The sequence below is a fragment of the Suricata suricatta genome, chromosome 2, assembly GCF_006229205.1.
Source record: "Suricata suricatta isolate VVHF042 chromosome 2, meerkat_22Aug2017_6uvM2_HiC, whole genome shotgun sequence".
Taxonomy (NCBI): Eukaryota; Metazoa; Chordata; class Mammalia; order Carnivora; family Herpestidae; genus Suricata; species Suricata suricatta.
Window position 1 is genome coordinate 179,366,154 of NC_043701.1, and position 20,268 is coordinate 179,386,421.

General features: G+C 45.2%; 1 protein-coding gene and 1 long non-coding RNA gene across 4 annotated transcripts in view; one reads left to right on the top strand and one right to left on the bottom strand.

The window, feature by feature from the left end:
- Positions 1-530: 530 nt before the first annotated feature.
- The window catches only part of OAT (ornithine aminotransferase), a 20,081-nt gene continuing 343 nt past the window's right edge, over positions 531-20,268 (bottom strand). The window contains exons 1-12 of one of the 3 annotated variants that reach the window (XM_029932748.1): positions 16,981-16,999; positions 14,675-14,763; positions 14,485-14,569; positions 12,448-12,675; positions 9,814-10,038; positions 9,611-9,706; positions 6,263-6,390; positions 5,381-5,503; positions 4,675-4,803; positions 3,811-3,924; positions 2,753-2,897; positions 531-1,573 (exon numbers count right to left, since the gene is read on the bottom strand). In XM_029932748.1, the coding sequence (XP_029788608.1) occupies positions 1,413-1,573; positions 2,753-2,897; positions 3,811-3,924; positions 4,675-4,803; positions 5,381-5,503; positions 6,263-6,390; positions 9,611-9,706; positions 9,814-10,038; positions 12,448-12,646 (1,320 nt within the window). In that variant the 5' untranslated portion in view covers positions 12,647-12,675; positions 14,485-14,569; positions 14,675-14,763; positions 16,981-16,999 and the 3' untranslated portion in view covers positions 531-1,412. Of the gene's footprint in view, positions 1,574-2,752; positions 2,898-3,810; positions 3,925-4,674; positions 4,804-5,380; positions 5,504-6,262; positions 6,391-9,610; positions 9,707-9,813; positions 10,039-12,447; positions 12,676-14,484; positions 14,570-14,674; positions 14,764-16,980; positions 17,000-20,268 lie in introns of those variants that run through there. The other 2 variants (XM_029932747.1, XM_029932746.1) reach the window with 2 other exon arrangements.
- On the top strand, positions 1,989-6,025 carry LOC115285973. Its single transcript, XR_003905784.1, has 3 exons — positions 1,989-2,326; positions 4,847-4,904; positions 5,871-6,025. It is a non-coding gene; the product is annotated as an uncharacterized LOC115285973 (long non-coding RNA).

Consider the following 20,268-nt stretch of genomic DNA (forward strand, 5'->3'; position numbering starts at 1 on the left):
GCCCCGGGTCGGGCTCTGTCCTGACAGCTCAGAGCCTGGAGCCTGCTTCGGATTCTGTCTCCCCCCCCCGCCCTGCTCCTCCCTACTCACACTCGGTCTCTCTGTCTCAAAAATAAATAAATGTTAAAAAAAAAATTTTTTTAGATAAAAGTTCATCGTCAGGGCGCCTGGCCGGCTCAGTTGGTAGAGAGCGTGATTCTCAGTCTTGAGGTTGTAGGTTCAGCCCACGCCGGGTTAGAGATTACTTAAAAATAAAACCTTAAAGAAAATGAAAATAAAGGTTTGTTCCCTTTGACCCAGCAATCCACCTCTAGAGACCTACTCCAAAAACACAAACTGTATAAACATAAAGCAGCCACAACAAACTTTGTTTAGAGTGAAAAACTGTAAACAACCCAAATGTTCCCCAATATGAAATTATAATATATCCGCATGAGGCATCACAGAATGGAATAAACTTATAATTACAGGCCTACAAAAGCATCCAAAATACTATGTTCAAGGGGGAAAAAGAAAGAAAACAAGTTCCGTGCATGCTTCATAAGGATCCTTTAATAAAAATGGTGAATACCAGCACATCAGCACAGGAAACACAATTATTTTGAAAGAAGAAAAAGGAATATAACAAAAGACTTTCTTTTAATAATTTCTAAACGTTTCTAGATATCACCCAGGAAGCTGAAATGCTCTTAGAAAACACAGGAAACGCAGCGAGGGGGAGTGCTCCGGAGGCGCTTACTGCTTCGGGGCGTGAGGGACAGGCCTGGGCAACACGCCCCCGTCCCACGCCACACGCTTTAGATACAAGCTGTGCTGTAAATCTACTGAAGAAGAGCTGAAAATAAAATTGTATCACTTAAAACATAATTTGGGAATGTTAAACATTATTAATTCTTAGTTAAAAGTGACGTTCACAGGGTACATCTTGGTGTTGGCCAATATGAAGTTTTCTTGAATCCAGTATTTTATATAAGCTTAACCATTAAACCTTCCCAGAACTCAAGGATTGAGATTTAACTTTTTAAGGTTAAGCAAGTCTTCCATGTAATACCCCGTATAGCTTTTTCAAATATAAAACATTTGTATCGGCAAGGAAACTATAAAAACATATAAATTATACTGAAGGGCTTGATTAAGAGGCCCTCTATATAGATGTGTTTCACCTCCGCAGGCACACGCGCACACTAACTTACTCGCATCTAGATGCCAGTACGTTCTTAGTCCTGTTACATGACAGACCTCGTGTTTATGAACGTCGTTCTGTTATGCATGGACTGGAAAAACAAGCGTACGAAGAGAAAAGTCCTCAAAGCCCCCGGGGAGTGGAGCGTGCCCTCGGGAAGCGCGGACCGGACAGGACGTGTGGGACGGCCCTCTCCAGTGGCCCCGGGCGGCACGGGACCATCACACCCTCAGAAAGACAGGATGGTCTTGGTGATGATTTCCACGGACTCCTGAATTTCATCCTCCTTGATCACAAGCGGGGGTGCAAACCTGATGATGTCGCCGTGGGTAGGCTTGGCCAGAAGCCCGTTATCTCGGAGCCGCAGGCACACCTTCCACGCATCGTAATCTAGAGGAAAACGGCCAAGCGCGCATGCTGATCAAGGACGGACAGACGTTAGCACGCCGCCTGGCGGAACCCGGCACGCGGGCCCGCTAACGAGAGACGGCGTGGACTTGCAAGCTTGCTTTGCTCTAATTCTTAAGAATGAAGTTATTTCTCAACAAGTGCGTAACTACGCTTGAGTTGTGTGATTAGACACACAGGTTTTGTTGGGTTTTCAAAAATGAAAAAGACCAAGCAAAAAAAGTTCTGTGCCAAAGGCTCTTGTACTAAGTACGAGGAACCAATGCAAAAGGAATGTGGGTGGGACACAGGGGAGTTAATGGCAGGGAATGAACACTAGCCAACCCCGCCCCCCCCCCCAAGGCTACGCATTCCGCAGGGAGGTAACCTTGACTTCATTCTTTAACAGCTCCTCGGGTGATTCTAAGCTGTTACCACGGCTGGGATCACCGCTTTAAAAGGAAGGGGGAGCACAGGAGGCTCCAGCAAGGAGCCTCTGAGGGCTATTGCCAGTGAGACACCACACATTCAGTTAGGTGGCCGTGGGGGCTAGTTTATCACCATCATCATTGTCACGGTCATTACTGCTGCTCCTGCTACCTTTACTGAAGCACAAAGTATGGGAGCGGGGCGGGGAAATAGCAAAGAGGAAACCTTCCAGGAAAGTGCTTGGTACAGACAAACAGAAAGGAACTGGAAGTCTCCAAGTACTGCAGAACTAACCCGAGGCTCGGGGCGCCTGGGGGGCTCAGTCAGGTAAGCTTCCGACTCGGCTCAGGTCATGATCTCAGGGTTCAAGAGTTTGAGCCCTAAGTCAGGCTGTGTGCTGGCAGCTCAGAGCCTGCTCCGATTCTGTGTCTCCCTCTCTCTCTGCCCCTCCCCCATTCATATTCTGTCTCTCTCTCTCTCTCTCTCTCAAAAATAAACATTAAAATAAAAAAAAGAACCAACCCAAGGCAGAATAGCAAATGACATAAGGGAACAAAAACAGGTCAAAGCAGTTAAATCCCTCCTATAGGAAAGGGCTCTCATCCCAAAGCCGCTAACATTAAGCAGGTGACACTCTGCCTAACACACCTGGCCCACGAACTCAAACAGGGGAGCCCAGCAACCAGACAAAATCCCACGCATTTTTTTCCTCCTATGCAAGTCACATCTTGAGTAAGATGTTTGTGTCCGTACCTTTGGTTTCTCGAATGACAATAGCATTTAATAATCCTTTGCCCCTGACAGCGGTTACAATGTCCGACGGCAACTTCATGAGCTCGTTCCTCAGGAGGATACCCATTTTTTCTGCATTTTCAGCAAGGTTTTCCTCTTCCAAAACCTGTGTTTGGACAGAAATTTCACAAATGTTAAGATTACGTTTTATGTTGTTCTTTAGAAGAGAATATGGACTCTCAGCAAAGGAAGAGCACGATCAGAGAAAGACCAGGCTAACTTAACTTTCATTTCTATTTTCCAAAGCCTATGCTGGTTTAATAGCTAATTAAACATTTACAAGCTCAGATAGAGCCTTGCTTTAGTCATGAATCCGTAACTCTGATTTTATGGCAAAATAAGAAATAAAATTTGTTTAATGCAACTGACTGGTATCTTTTCTTATTAGTTGAATAAATCAACAGACTAAGTATACTTTAATTTTTAATTTTCTTTTTGCCCTAAAAAGTCCATCCTTGGGGCGCCTGGGTGGCTCAGGAGGTTAAGCATCCGGCTTCGGCTCAGGTCATGATCACACGGTTTGTGGGTTCGAGCCCCACATCGGGCTCTGTGCTCACAGCTAGCTCAGAGCCTGAAGCCTGCTTCGGATTCTGTGTGTCTCTCTCTCTGACCCTCCCTGCTCACGCTGTCTCTCTCTCTCTCTCTCAAAAATAAATAAAAAACATAAAGAAAAAAAAAGTCTGTCCTTAGAGATCACATAATTTTACGCCTGTAACAGGCACATAAGGAAGAAGTCAAAAAGTGGTCAAATCTACAGTCAGTCAATCAACCTTGCAGGCCAGGCAAGGGCTCTGCAAAGCCACCCAGGGCCTACGGGCCCAAAGCCCCAGGGGACTGCGACTCAGAGGCTCCCCGTCCACGACCCCGCGGGGAAATGACTGAGCGCCTCGCCCCTATAACCCTTCCTCTGCACTCCATGCTCTGTAATACTTGGCAACCTTATGTATGACACGTCACACCGACGGGCCACTTGGACACGACCTCCACAAACGGATGCCGCCCGCCTGACCAGCCCTCACCTCCAGGGCCGCGATGGCCACGCGGCAGCCCAGCGGATTGCCCCCGTAGGTGGACCCGTGCTCTCCTGGTTTAATGGTCAGCATGACCTCGTCGTCACACAACACTGCCGACACCTGAGAGACAGAATTCAGTACCGACCGAGTCATTTCCCAGACCAACTACTCCTGTTCTCAGCACGGCAGGAATACAAGCACCTATGAAGCAGATATGAAAGTGGACAGAAAGCAGCCCCAAACAAGAGCTACGCCTCTTTCCTTGTAACAAGCGATGCCAACGTGGCGATACCCTAAGCACAGCGTGAGCGCGTCAGGGCACTCCAATGGCACAGAGCAAGAGCGGTTTCTGCAACAGTGTAATTCAGAAGTCTTTCCACTTTCACGGTAAGATGCTTGCTTTAACGGCTTACACGACAGTGTTCTGAGCTACGTTCAGAGCCCTTCACCTTCAATCCAGTACCAATTACCGGCTCTACATGGCAAACTTAAGGACAAAACATCCATTTTTTCCCAACCTCCATATTAATCAGTCACAGTTTTAGACCATTAGTAATGCTAGATTTCGGAACAATGGGAAAAAAGCCCTAGGGGTCTCCAGGAGAACTTCTGGGGTATAATATTTCTATCTGAAAGAAAGACCATAGCAAATTCCGAGGCACACTCAACTCTGCAGCGGAACTTAACTAAGTGGGTCAACCTGTGGGACTCGGACTGTTTTTATCATGTGTGCCGGGTGGCCTGGCGCACACGGAGGGTAACCAAACCCAGGGACAGGCGTTACTGTCACCACTGGCTGACGTAAAAGTATCTTAAGGACAGATGTCACAAGAGTAAGGAATAGTAAGAGAGGCAGAGGACACAACTCACAGGGTATAAGCCGCCGGAAAGCGCCTTTCCAAGAAGGACTATATCAGGTCTGACGCCGTCATGATCGACAGCCAGCCACCTACCAGTTCTGGCCAATCCTGTCTGTATTTCATCAGCAATAAACAGCACCTATTGGAAAACAACATAATATATTATCGATTTGTTTCCATAGGGAAGACGTGATCTCCTTCGTTTCCCCACACAGATCTGTCGTTGTGACGTGCCCTCAGGTAAGTGGATACGTCTTTAATTACCGACATAACTTCAACCCCATCCTGTGAAAAGCCTGGAGACGAGCAATCGTCTCCTGTGTCAGGCCGCTCTCCCCAAGGGCCCGTTCTGCTGCATAGTAGAAAGCGGGCACTTTGGGGCGGAGGGGGACAGAACTAATCTCTGGAGAAAACTTAATTCATTCTTCCAAACAGTTATTTAGTATTTCCTTAAGTCTGTGCTAGCGTGGTGAGAAGAGAAGAGGGACACGACCAAGGGCCCGGGGAGGAGCACAGCACAGGCCGCCGGCGTGCCCAGAAGGAGCCGCCGTTGGGGCCAGGGAGTCTGCGGCTCTGCCTGGGCCCTGGCATGGCCAGTAAAGAGTCGGCTTCCGGGCCGGCCATGGGCGGGGAGCCCTAGAGGGCTTCAGAGCGAGGTCCCCTGCCCCCAGCCCAGCCCTGCCCTGAGCGAGGCAGGTGGGCGCTGGGTGCACAACCTGGTGCTGGGTGCAGAGCTCCCGCACACCCATCATGTAGCCGGGGTCGGGGACGACCACGCCCGCCTCGCCCTGAATTGGTTCCACCATGAACGCGGCGACGTTGGCGTCCTGAAGAGCGCGCTGCAAAAGAATACGGATGTGCTTTAGTAACTTCCTTTTTAACCTATTTGGAAATCTGAAAACAGCTGCATGTATTTTTATGTTAAGTATGCAAATTAAGTCTTTACACTAACTTATACACTGACTTCAAAGTAGTAACATTTCTGACATTCAATTACCAAAAGCTCCAAATACTTAATGCTCTAAGCAACTCTATCCTATATTTTCTGATACAGAGTTAAATGTACTATAAAAACTAAGACATTTATTTTAAATTAATTTCAGTGAATTCGTTTTAAAGATTAAAGACATTAGTTTTAAATATTTCAGTGAACCTTTTTATTTTACAAGTCATCTACTCATCATTTTATTTACTTATTTTTTTAAGTAATCTGTACACCCGACGTGGGGCTCAGACTCAAGCCCAGAGGATCAGGACTGCATGCTCCACCCACTAAGCCAGCCGGGCGCCCCTCCTCTCATAATGTGAAGCAGCTAGCTGAAAACGGAGTCATCTTATCTGAGGAAGTGATTAAACGCATACTCTCCAAGTTACGAATGCCGGACCCAAACAGCACTTAGCTGGTTCTCAGGGTTAGGCCAGGGCACCCAACTTCCCCACGCTGGAAACGAACTGACCACTACAGAGACAAGTCTGGAACCTGGACGCAGGTTAAGTTAGGTGCTCACTGCAGTCACATATCTATGTTTGAGTCACATGTCCAACAAGCGTCGTTTCTATGTACTCTGCGCGGGAGCGCCGCGGCGCTCGGGCAGTACCTCAAGGGCGGGCAGGTCATTATACGGAATGATTTCAAACCCTGGCATAAACGGTCCAAAACCTTCGTAACTGGTCGGGTCCGTGGAACTGGAGATAGCAGACAGTGTCCTACCCCAAAAGTTCCCAGCTGGAAAGGAGAAATAAACAGAGATGATTTCAAGCAAAATCCCAAATTTAATAAGTACTCCCCCCAAAAATTACCTTAAGAAGTCTGATTTTTCTAAAAACAATGTAGGTTTGCTTTAGAGAGGCTCCAGGGAGCTTTCATTTGTTAAAATAAAACCTGACACTGAACACCGTGTCTCATAGGACCACCGAGGCCTGGCCTTGCGGTGGCTACTTCAGGCCCTCCTCCCCTGAACCTCCCGAACTGCAAACTACAGACCCTGAGGACAAACACGGGTCTTCGCTTTCAGTAATCCCAAAGCCTAACAACTGAGGCATTTGATACATTTTTCTAGACTTTGTGCATTTATGTTAGTGACAGGAGAAAAAGAATATCCTCTTTGGAGAATAAGTACATCCCTTTTAAAGCCCCAATACTGCAGAACGAATTTTAAATTTCATTTGCAGAAAACATCTTCAGGCGATCTAATCACTTTCAATTCTGCCTTCCTTGGTATTATGATCCTTTATGAGCTAAGTGACTGACATCGGCCTTTGTTCATGAACATCTTTTTACCCATTAATTTATTCCATTAATAAATTTGCGGCCTGCAGTTTAGGTCAGGCACTGTGCTAAGGGCTGGGGACACAGTGGCCATCATGACTGACGAGCCCCCTGCCCGCAAGCAGCCTCCGTAAATGCATGGGACAATGTCAACCGGGCTAAATCCAAGCTGGGAAAGAGACGGTGCAGAATCACAGTGACGCTTGGGTGTCCTCCTACTTGTGTTCTAATGTTTCATTTATTTTTGAGAGAGAGAGTGCGTAAGCAAGGAAGGGACAGAGACGTGGGGGTGGGGCGACAGAGGGCCCAAAGCAGCCTTGAACTCACGAACTGACAGTTCATGTCCTGAATCAAGATCAGATGCTCAACTGACTGAATTGCCCAGATGCTCCGGTTTTTTGTGGTTTTTTTTTTGCTTTTTAACATCTTTCTACCACCTCTACCAGCGCCAACTCAATTTAACCCAGTACCAAATTACTGTATTTTGGCTTCAAAGTATCTCTAAACTCGACTCCTACAAAGGCTCTCTCACCTACAGGCGATCCCCACTCGTCCACCAGCACTGGCGCACGGATCTGACCAGGCTTATTTAAGCGAAGAGGCACCAGGGGCACCTGGAGGGCTCAGTTGGTTGGGAGGCCGACTTGGGCTCAGGTCATGATCTCAAGGTTCACGAGTTCGAGCCCCGTGCTGGGCTCTGTGCTGACAGCTAGGAGCTGAAGCCTGCTTTGGATTCTTTCTCCCTGGCTCTCTGCCCTTTCCCCACTTGCACTCTGTCTTACTCTCTCAAAACTAAACATTAAAAAAAGAGAGAGAGAGAGAAAAGGCACCCGTCAGACCAGGAGCCTAACCGCTCTCCTCCAGGCCAGCTCAGGAGTCTCCTCCTCTGTGAATCACTCTGCAGGGGCAGGGGACCTGCCCCTGGGGACGCTTTCAGCTGGGACAGCCTTCTCGTCCCTCTACCGCACTGACTCACCAGCTGGCTTCAGCACTCAGGTGAAAACACCTTTGTACCGTTGGCTAACACGTTAGAGACTGTAGGAAGGATGGCCAGCAGGGATGCCCTGTCGTTTGCTGCCCTACAGCCACAGCACAAGATCCCATAATGCCAAGTCCCAGAGCTGAGCAGAGCTGTTCTTCCTCGGGAACAGTGATGTCACCCCAAACACCAACTATGCCTGGCCATCGGAGTCTTTAACAATTCCGACTAGCACAGAATGAACTTTGACCACGTGTAGTGACAAATTTACCCAGACTTTATGTTTTTAAAAATTAAAATCAAAGCCTTAAAAAATCATACAGAGGACAAACCAGTGGTTACTAGAGAGGAGGTGGGGGGGTGAAACAGATACAGGGGTGGGGGGTACACTTACTCGATGAGCATCGAGTAACGCACAGAATTGCTGAGTCACTATATTAGCCTAATCTAACTAACAGAACATGTACATTAATTATACTTCAATTTTTAACAAATGAGCAAAAAGTAAAACTAATAATAATAAATAAGCAGGGGTGGCACCTGGGTGGCTCAGCAGGTTGAGCGTCTGACTTCGGCTCAGGTCATGACCTCTCAGTTTGTGACTCTGAGCTCAGAGCCTGGGGCCTGCTTCGGTTCTGTCTCCCTCGCTCTCCGCCCCTCCCCCCACTCACCCTCTGTCTCTCTCTCTCAAAAATAAAATAAACATTAACAACAATAATAGTAAGTAGGGAGGCAGAAGGAAACTTCTGGCAGTGATGGAGAGGTTAGTGGAATAGACCATGGTGCTGCTCTCACGGGCCCACACCGTTCTCCAAGCTCGTCAAGTTGTGTACATTAATTACATACACCTTTTTGTATGTCCAGAAGTAGAAGCAAACTTTAACTGAACAAATAAGATGCCAGTATGGGGTAGGGGTGGAGGAGAGGAGGGGCAGTTCACATCGTCTGAATCAGTATTCAGTATAGAAGCCATTCCCGTCAGCCGCTCCCAGAACTCTATCCAGGGCAACTCCAGTCCTCTCTTCCACCAGCTTCCGAGGACACGATACAACAAGGCATCAAATACTAAGATCCAAACTCCCTGCCACACCGAGGACATGGCCGCTCTAACATAAGCAACCTCAACAGCCTGACAACAATGCCTTACCAGTAAGACCATCTAATTACAGAGAAAACTAGGAAAAAAAATCAGAGAAGCATGGGGCTCCTGGGGGGCTCAGCTGGTCAGACGTCCAACTTCGGCTCAGGTCATGATCTCACAGTTCCTGGGTTCGAGCCCCGCATCGGGCTCTGTGCTCACAGGTCAGAGCCTGGAGCCTGCTTCCGATTCTGTGTCTCCCTCGCTCTCTGCACCACCGCCCCCCGCCCCCAGCACATGCTCAGTCTCTCTCCCTCAAACAAGAAAAAAGAAAAATGAAAAGAAAAATATCAGATAACCAGATGAGAAATAAATAAATCATATAGGCACTCACTTTAGGGAGTGAGGAATAGGAAGTTACTTAGCAGAGAAAAATCCCATTTACGTAGAAATATTTGGACATAATCCCAAAAGAAAAAAAACTCTCAGTTTGTATGAAACATTCAACAAACAGTGTCTCGTGGACGAGGTAAACGCAGGACAAACCTTCTATCAGGAAATTAAAACGGCGGCGGCGTCATACGGGGATGTCGCGGAGGCCAAGGCTGAATTTCACATACCTGCAAAAACCACCTTCGCCTGGTATTTTGGAATGCCCTTAACGGTGTAGCCCCACCTACGGGCAAGTTTGCAGGCGGTCTCCCCAGCCTCCACTCCTATCAAGAGAAAAATTTTTTCAATTAAAAAAAATATTTTTAAAGTATCAAAAAGTAGTAAGATGACTTTCTTGGATATTTAATGAAAAGAAAAAGAAATACTTTACCTGTATTCATAGGAAGCACCTTGTGGTAATTGAAAAGTTTCGTCACATACTCTTCGTACTCTCCGAGCACGTTATTATAGAAAGCCCTAGACGTTAAGGTCAGTTTGTCTGCTTGACTTTTCAGGGCACTCACAATCTTGGGATGGCAATGTCCTTGGTTGACAGCGCTGTAAGCACTCAGGAAGTCAAAATATTTCCTGCCTTCTACATCCCATACGTGAATACCTAAACACACAAAGGGAGTTATTTTAGAAAATCACTAAATTACAGCAAGTTCAAAGATGAAGACTGCTGGCAAGCCTTCTGAACACTTACTCATGAACTCGAGTTAATACAGAAAGGTGGTGAAGACAGGAACTAGCTCATGCATCCTAAGTTGGTTACGAACAATCTGGTGTACAAGGAAGTACACTTTATCTGTCCAGCTTGAAACTACACATTTAACAGGAACACTATAATGGGAAAAAGTGTATAAACTGTAGAGTGAAACCTTTACTCCTAGAAAACCGGGGTTTGGAATTTTAAGCAGAAGTTATACATAACCTAAAAATCCTGATTAGTTGACTGTAACCACCGAGAGAATGGGAATATATATTTTCAAATCATATATCTAACTGAGAAGGATCTAGTATCCAACAACCCAATTCAAAAATGGGCAAAGAACATGAATAGACATTTATCCAAAAAAGATATACAAGGGGTGCCTGGGTGGCTCAGTCGCTTACGTGTCCAACTCTTGATTTTGGCTCAGGTCATGAACTCGTGGTTTGGGGTTGAGCCCCACATCGGGCTCTGCACTGACTGCGGGGCCTTCCTGAGATTCTCTCTCTGCCCCTCCCCCTCCACTCACACACTCTCTCTCAAAACAGATAAACTTAAAAAAAAAGCACTATAATATTTTAGGAGCACATGGTGGCTCAGCCGGTTAAGCATCCGACTCTTGGTTTCAGCTGAGGTCATGATCTCAGAGTTTGTGAGTTCAGGCCCCGCACCCGGCTCTGGGCTATCAGTGCAGAGCCTGCTTCAGATCCTCTGTTCTCCTCTCTGTCTGCCCCTCCCCTGCTTGCACTCACTTGCTCTCTCGCTCTCACTCTCTCTCAAAAATAAACAAGCATTTAAAATAAAAACTTTTTTTAACTAAAATAAAATAAAATGAAGGGCTCCTGGGTGGCTCAATCAGTTAAGCCTCTGACTTCAGCTCAGGTCGGGATCTGACAGCTCTTGAGTTTGAGCCCTGCATCAGGCTGTGTGCTGACAGCTCAGAGTCTGGAGCCTGCTTCAGACTCTGTCTTAGTCTGTCTGTCTCTCTGTATCTCTCTCTCTCAAATAAATACTAAAAACAAATAAAACAAAATGGAAAATTTTAAGTTATATACATTAAAAAATTTTTTTAGCTTAACTATAGATACTAAAACATACCGGGTGGCTTGCCAGCTAACTTTTACCACGTAGTCAATGTACTGTTACCGTTCGGCCCCCATGAGTGTCACCACCCTACATTTCAAACCTATAGCAAGCGACGCTGAGATGTGGAACTAGCCCAAGCTGGCACACATGAACCAGAACTTGACCCTGAGGCACTCAGATTCCACAGTCCACAACCTGCTACTCAAAGAGTATTTTTATAAACCGAACTGTTTCCAAATTTGTTATATAGATTGTTCAAAATCTAGATTATACTGCAGGTCTCAAATAAAATACAGCAGCTGATAAAAAGGTTTAATACTCATACATCATCTTCTGGCCCAAAGCTAAGTAATAAATTTTGGTTTTATTAAGTTAAGGCTGTTATTTCAAAATGTGGATTAAATCATCACTTGGCAACTAACAGTAATCATTTAGTCAGGCAGAGAATAATTAATGGATGCCAAAAGTGTGAGTGAAAGTTTGCAGAGTCTCAAATCATGTCCCCACAAGACATTTAAAAGGGAAAAACACTGACTTTGCAGTGAAGGCTGGCAGACTCTACCTTACCAGCCAACTCCACACTGCGGTTCACACTACAGAATTACTGACCTGGACTCTTCAGAAACGTCAAGGTCAAGGGAACAAAGACTGAAAACCGTTCTGGATTAAAGAAAACTACACAGACCTGGAAACTGAACATAACCCCTGATGGGAGATCTTCCTTTTGCTCTAAGACAACAATGGAATCTGAATCCGGTCCGTGGATTAGAAAATGCTGCTGTATCCGTGTTAAGTTCCCAATCTTGGTCATGACACTACCATTATGTAAGACAAGGTCCTGTGTTTCAGGAAAGCCACACAAAGTATTTAAGTATAAAGAAGCAGCACATGTCTGCACGTGTAGCGTGTGCGGAGAGAAAGAGAAGATAAAGCAAAGGTGGTCACATGTGAGCACTTGAGAAATCTGGGAAAAGAGTAAAAGAAAATTCTAGTATTTGCTTATGTGCCTTCCAGTCTCTCCTGGCCAGGCCCATCGTGTCAAAGAGCAAATAGTGACTAAGCTCAGCACCTACCACGACAAGCACTCAGTAAATGCTGAATTAACTAGATCTGTAATACAGAAATTAAAAGCATGTGGGAAAATGAATCCTGGGAACGTTTAAAAGCAATTTTTACAAAAGGGTTCAAGTGAAAGGGACGGGGGAGTTGGATTCATTCAAAATGTACCTTTTCCCCTCTCCAGGGCTACAGGTAAAGGATGATAATTGTGTGCACCATATTTAGATTCTCGCTCAAAAATGTAATCAGAAGATGGAGGGCCTTGGATTGTCTTTTTGGTCGCAACAGACGTAGCAGAAGCCACTGAAGAGTGAATTCCACGACGAAGCACAGCAACGGTCTGCAGATGAGCTAGTCTGGAAAACATCGTGCCTTTCCGGGAAGGGTGCCACCCACCTGTCCGAGGAGGAGAGAAGGCAGTGAGAGGAAGAGTCTTCCCGGAGGCCCTGTGCGTGGGCTCATCACACGCTGAGCATTTACCACAGTCACCAAAGCATAAGACAATGAGAGAGTGGCGCCTGGCGGACTCCGTCCGATAAGCATCTGACTTTGGCTCAAGGCATGATCTCGCGGTTGGTGAGTTCGAGCCCCGCATTGGGCTCTGTGCTGACAGCTCAGTGCCTGGAGCCTGTCTTCACATTCTGTGTCTGCCTCTCTCTCTGCCCCTCCCCTGCCTGCGCTCTGTCTCTCTCTCTCTCTCTCTCAAAAATAAAATTAACATTAAAAAATTTTTTTAATTTTTAAAAAAAAAAAGGCACTGCTGGGGGGCTGGATCCTTTCAGATGGACACAGATTCCCCCGTAAGGAGACATCGGATAAGCCAGCAGCCTGCCCAGGAGTCCTCATGTCATGGGTGACGGCGGGCTGAGAAATCCCTCGCCTACAGACTCCGTCCCTGTGTGTAAGGAGTGGAGACACTGAGAAAGAATCTGGTTTCTATAAAGATAATGGTGACCATCCAAAAGGAAAAAGAATAGACGTGAGGAGGAAAAAGTGATTTCTTGGGGGGAAGGGAAGCGTGTTTTAAGTATAACACCAAAGACAGAAACTGCAAAATATAAAATCTGTTACTGAGCCACAAATATCTACAATTTCTATAGGTCAAAATTATCATAAACAAAGGTTAAAGGCAAAAAGACTGGGAGAAAAAAATCATTTAGTAATTTATAATAAATAACACTTGAAGACTTGAAGAGCTTTAAGATGAACAAACCAAAACATATATATTAAATATTATATACTTATGAATTATATAAGATACATATCATATATACCTATTCTCACACACACACAGATGGAAACAGGCAATTCCCAAGAGAAAGTCTACTCTGCCAGGATGGGTGCTTCCATAAAACTTACCCCCAAATCCTTGCCCATCAAGGCAAGGATTTAAAGAGAGAAAGGTCATCAGGAACTAGAGAACAAATGCAAGGAGCTAAGAGTTTTGGAAACAAAACCTCAACATCACTGAGCAAACTGCCGTTTCCTCACCACCTATTTATGTACGTGAGTCCCGCTGCCCCTCCTCCGTCCCGGCCAGCCCTGAAAGCAGCCCGACGGCTCCGTGCGTGCCTGTGCGTTAGCAGCCCTCGGAAACCATGAAGCAGAGATCAAGCTATGGAAGAAGCTAAAAAGAAAAGGGAAATTGGAGGAAATGCATAGTAATTATGTTGGGGGGCGGGAATTATTTTAAAGATAATTTCAAGATTGGAGCGCCTGGGGGCTCAGTCAGTTAAGCGTCTGATTCTTGATTCCGCTCAGGTCATGATCTCATGGCTCGTGGGGTGGAGCCCTGCAGTGGACTCCACACTGATGGCGCAGAGCCTCCTCGGGATTCTCTCTCCCTCGCTCTGTCCCTCCTGCGCTTGTACTCGCTCGCTCCCTCCCACTCTCTCCCAAAAATAAGTAAAACATTTAAAAAGAAAAAAAGATAATTTCAAAACTAGTAGAAAGTTCCCAAAGACTAAGCATACTTAGGATGTCTATATTTATTTTGTTTTAAAGACTAGGTAACTCATGTTTAGACAGAGCTCCGTGAATGACAAGTCAAATCACACAATCCCACAGAACTCTACTTGAACTGCCAGATTAGCAAAAATTTAACACTTGGGGCTTGGCTTCCCTTTCAACTTGGCATGACCTGGTAAATCCAGTGTGCTCAGGAATTTGCAACTACTGAACAAAACCCGGCACGCCAGGACTCACCAACTATCCTTTCTTCCCACAGTTCAAATTAGAATGCAGATTTGTGATCTGAGATCCAGCGACAGTCTTAGAGGATCCGAGACTCCTGAAATAAAATGCAGAATTGTATCCATAAGTGCATTTTCTTTTTCCTTTTTCCCCCACCCCCGTATCAGCGCATTTTCCCAAGGAGAGGGTCCCTAGCTCTCACCAGGCTTTATTTGGGGGCAGGTATCAATAACGAAGCTATACAGGAACGAGCAGACTGGAGACAGCAGTTCACAAATACGCACGATCCAGCTACGCAAAACGAGATAGAACTTCCTCAAAATACTACCGTGACGTTTAAAACATGGATTTTAACTTTACTTCTTGGCCTCTTTATGCTCTACTCAGTAAGAATTAATGTTCTATCTGACCAACTAAAAACTTCACACAATTTTTGACTTGATCAAATCAGCAATAAAAAATTCCATGGTGGTACTCTAAATGAAACGCCATCTGAAAAGAATTATAGTCATAATCATAGCCTTGGATTTAGACCAGTAATTTCACTCATAAGATCCTACATTCATGCATAAAAGATGGTCAACAATATGAGAATGGATCGATATAATCACATACATAACATACTTTATGAATTATATAAGGTACAATTCACATATACTTATTCTCACACACACACACACACGCCTGGGGGGGCTCAGTGAAGTGTCCAACTCTTGGCCTCAACTCAGGTCATGATCTCACGGTTTGTGAGTTCGAGCCCTGCATAGGGCTCTGTACTGACAGCATAGAGGCTGCTTGGGATTAATTCTCTCTCTCTCTCTCTCTCTCTCTCAGAATAAATAAAAATAAATTTTGAAAAAAAGAAAAAGGAAGTTATTAAAACTGCAGCAGAGTCCCTGCGTAGACTGTCACATTAAAGAGAAAGCTCAGGCAACATGCAGAACAAACCTAAGGGGAAAAGATAGGTCTGAGAAGCTCTAAAAAAAACGAACTGTGGTTAAGAGAGAAGCAGAGGTCATTTTCCGGAGGAAGTGCAGCCTGGATTATAAAGTGAGGTCTAAAAGTTCATTTGTATGTAGGGGGAAGGTCAAATTCTAAAATAAAAACTATTCTCTAGAATGATTTTGCTATCAAACTCTGCAGCTCTGTGAGTAGGACCAGACAGAGACGCACTACTAAACTAGGTGAAGTATTAAAAAAAAAAAAAAAAACTAAAAACTCTCTTAACTAGCACGCTTTCTTTTTTTTAAGTTAGCTCTATACCCAACATGGGGCTTGAACTCACAACTCTGATATCAAGAGTCACATGTTCTATTGGTGAGCCAGCCGGGGTCCTGTTTTATGTTCATTTTAAGGCATGTCTTAAGTTCATTAAGGGTCGTCTGGGTGCCTCAGTTGGTTAAAGCTCAGGTCATGATCTCCCAGTTTATTAGTTCAAGCCCTGTGTCAGGCATCCATGCTGATGGTGCAGGGTCTACTTGGGATTCTCTCTCTTCCTCTCTCTCTGCCCCTCCTCTACTCTCTCTCTCTCAAAATAAATAAACTTTAAAAAAAACTTTTTTCAGTTCATTAACAGAATGATACAGTGATGCAAGTGAAAGGAATCTTTGAAATTATCTAAATTCAATGGTCTCCTACTATTCACTCAGCTAATTCGCAACAGAAACGGGACAAAATATCCATTTACCTGCAGAGTTCAGACAATCTTATTAAAAAAAAAATAACTACAACTTACTGACAAAACAGTAACATTCAAAACATTGCTAATACTCATCCTTAAAGTTTTTAAAGATAAACTCTGGATATTCAACTGGGAAAAGTCCTGCAGTGGAAAGTATGATGACGTAACCAGATCATCAAACATATTTCTAGTAAAGAACCTTCTGTGGCCAAGTTACTACTATGCCTGGCGCGATACAAGAAACTTTGGAACAGACTGAAGGTGGGCTCATCAAAAATAGACAATATCAGTAATTTCCTCTTCCACAAAGGCTTAGAAAACCAGGAGAGTAGGGTAGAAAGTCCACAGGGTCTGGAGACCAGGATTTAAATTCTAGCTGAGCCACTGAGGACGAGATGACAAAAAGTTAAACTGCCAGGCCTGCATGAATGGACACTCGGTTCCTTCCTCCCTTAAATTCGTAACAGAATTTGACAGTTTCTACAAGATAAACATCAGCAGTGCTATGGTACCTTTTTAAACTCCAAAAAAAAAAAAGGCAAAATTTTTCTATTGATAAAAAATTAGAAACACAGACGACAAGAAAAGTAGCGCGATTTTGTACTTTGCAGTATAAAACTGCAGTATGCATAAATACTATACCCATTAGCTTTTTTTCCCGCTCCCTTGTAGAATTTACAACATAAGATCCCGCTGAAGACTCCCAGAAACCTTGCCATGTTTTTGTCACAGGTCCTACCACTTTAGGACACTTGTTTTCATGCCTGGCCCCTGTTACAACCCCAGTAGTCTCCTTAAAAGAACAGTAACCATATCTGAAATCTCACTTTGCATCCACAGAATCCAGCCTGGGTTTGGACATTCCACTAGCATTCTTTGTCTGTCAAATCGGTGAGGTCATTCCTAAATACACGTAGGCCTCCTGAAGGAGTCAAGGCCGCAAAGAGAGCAAAGCCAGGCAGAGAGCAGACAAGATCACCCGTCCCTGAGTTGAGGCTAGCTCTAGGAAGAAACCAGCATTCCCGAAGATGTCTTCAGGAGGCACTATTTTTCCTTCAAGAGTTCACTTCCGACAATCACCATATGATTTCATACATATGTGGAATTTAGGAAACAAAACACAGGATCCTGGTGGGGAGAAAAGAGGAAACCCAAGAAACGGACTCAATCATAGAGAACTGAACCGATGATTAACAGAGTGGGGGGGAGGGGGGGTTCAGTAGGTGATGGGGATGCAGGAGGGCGCTTGTGAAGAGCCCTGGGGGGTTGAAGCGCTGAATTACTAAACCCCATGCCTGAAACTAACATTACAGTGTATGTTAGCTGGAATTTAAATAAAAACTTTCTTTTTAAGTTCACTTAATCGATTTAATGGCTTTCAAGAGTCAAAATAACATGTATAACTGTGACCAGGCCAGGCTGTTGTCCTGCATTTAACCAAGGTCCACACTCAGGGGCTGGAGAAAACGGCAAATTGCTACGAACAGCAAAAATCTTAACACTGAAGTGTTCTCAGTACTCTACAGAATTCAGTCTTTCTTCAAGCTATTATCACTCCTTTCCATCTAATCCATCCTGTCTACCTGAACACATACCTAAAATAGAATTTCTATAAAAGGCTGCATTTTGAAGTTTTCTAAGTTTTTAATCTTTATTTATTTTTGAGAGAGAGACAGAGAGTGAGCTGGGGAGAGGCAGAGAGAGAGGGAGACACAGAATCTGAAGCAGGCTCCCGGCTCCCGGCTCTGAGCTGTCAGCACAGAGCCCGACGCGGGCTTGAACCCACAGACTGTGAGATCATGACCTGTGCCAAAGTCGGACACTTAACCGACTAAGCCACCCAGGTGCCCCTGCATTTTGAAGTTAATTTAGCAATGAACGATGAAATACTAGGGGGGTTTTAATTACTCTAAAAGAAAAACCAGCAGAAACTCATCAAAAAAACCACTAAAAATATTCCACTTGCGAAGTAAATTTGGCTTTACTATACTGGTCAAATATTTACTTTTTCTTGAGGTAACCATTCACAAATACAGGCTTTTTTAAAAGTTCTGCCAACAAAAGTTTGAGGGTTTTTTTTTTTTGTACGTAATCTGGCTAAAATTCAACTCAAGTGCGTCACGGGCAAACACCTGAGGCATTACTATCGAAAAAGGACTGGCTCGGCTTCACCACACCCTCCACACACCTCCCAAATTCGGCCGTTCCTCTCCATATTACAATATGGGAGTCAGCCCGTCCTCAAGAACTCAGCAAAGGGCATAAAATATGCACACAAGTGAATGTAAGAAAGGCAGAGTATATGGGAAAATAGAAATAAGGCACTTCAGGGGAAAAATGCCTTTTCAAGAATTTTTGTTATAAATTAGCTTTACTTTTAAAGTTATGCTGCTTTGGGGGGGGATGTTAAACTAATCTTGAACACCAAGAAAAACTGTAAACCCAAACTGATACGTTTTATTTAAATTTTATTTTTATTAAAAGACTCTACTTTCAGAAGAGGATTAAGAGTACATTTATCTTGGCGTGCCTGGGTGGCCCAGTCGGTTAAGCCTCCGACTTCGGCTCAGGTCAGATCTCACGTTCCTGGGTTCGAGCCCCGCATCAGGCTCTGTGCTGACAGCTCAGAGCCTGGAGCCTGCTTCCGATTCTGTGTCTCCTCCTCTCTCTGCCCCTCCCCCTCTCATGCTCTGTCTCTCTCTGTATAAAAATAAATAAAAAATTTAAAAAAAATTATTTAAAAAAAAATTTTTTTAAAGAGTACATTTATCTTGGGGCGCCTGAGTGGCTCAGTCTGTTGAGTGTCCGCTTCAGCTCAGGTCATGATCTAGCAGTTTGTTGGGTTCGAGCCCAGCATCAGGCTCTGTGCTGACAGCTCAGAGCCTGGAGCTGCTTCAGATTCTGTGTGTCCTTCTCTGTCTGCCTCTCCCCTCCTCCTGGCTGTCTCTGTTTCTCAATAATAAATAAATGTCAAAAAACATTAAATTGATGAGCTCGGAGTAACAGATGCAACTGTTGAATCACCGTATTGTACACCTGAAATTGACAGAATATTGTATTTTAACGACACTGAAATTAAAACTTTTTAAAAAGCTTCAAAAAAAAAAAAAAACCTCTATGTTCATACTTGGATCTTTTCCGTAGCCTGGAACTAGATTCTCTGCAAATGAAACCAAGACATTCTAATGAAAGAAGTCTATTGTTTATTTCAAACCGAAGGTATAAAGAATTTGGATTCCATAAAGGGCACTTCCAGGTTAAACTGAGAAAACTAGTTAACCTACACAAACTTTTACAAACCCGATGAGTCTAGAACCGAGAAAACTAAAGATCTGTAATTTCTTCAAGCTGATTCCTTTCAAACCCACTCCTTAATTTATCACCTTATCAACGAGGTAAAACTGAAATCAAAAAGAGTTTACAGTGACAAAAAAGGAGGACCAAAGGCACAAGCGCCCCACTGAATTCAGCCAGTAGTTACTGATGGATGCTCAGTACTGCTGGCAAAGGAACTCTGAGTAAAGTTTTCGTGCCGAAAGCCCTCCTGGCCCCAATCCCTTGACACCATCCAATTAATCTGCACGTTGCTGAAGATAAGCCTCTACTTCTGTAACTTTTTATTCAGACAGAGGCTGGAGGGAAAAGGACGTTGGGGGAGGGGAGAGATAAGCAGGTTGGCTGCAGGGCCCAGGCGCTGCCCGGGAGGACTCGAACCCTTTTCAAGAGTCTCCATCAGCGCCCCCCACCCCCACCCCGGCCCCATTACAAAAGCCACCGTTCACTGAGCAGTTTCCCCGCGCCCAGAACGCACCCTTCTGGTCGACCCCAGGACCCCGGGGTACCTGTGGCGTCCGGAGCCTCCTCCCCACGAGCCGGCGCCCCATCACCTCCTTCTCGCAAACCCGGAGGTGCGCAGCCAAAAGGCGCGGAGACCACGGGGCGTTGGGGGGCCGCGGCGCGGACTCAGGGGCCTGGAGGGCCGAGGGCCGGCCGGGCTCCGCCCGCTCTGGCAGGCGGACGTGCCACATCCCCAGCGTCCCTCTGCTGCCCGCTTCCTGCGCCGCGTCCCTGCCCACCGCTCCGGGGCGGGATGCGCCGCGTCCACGCCCGCCGAG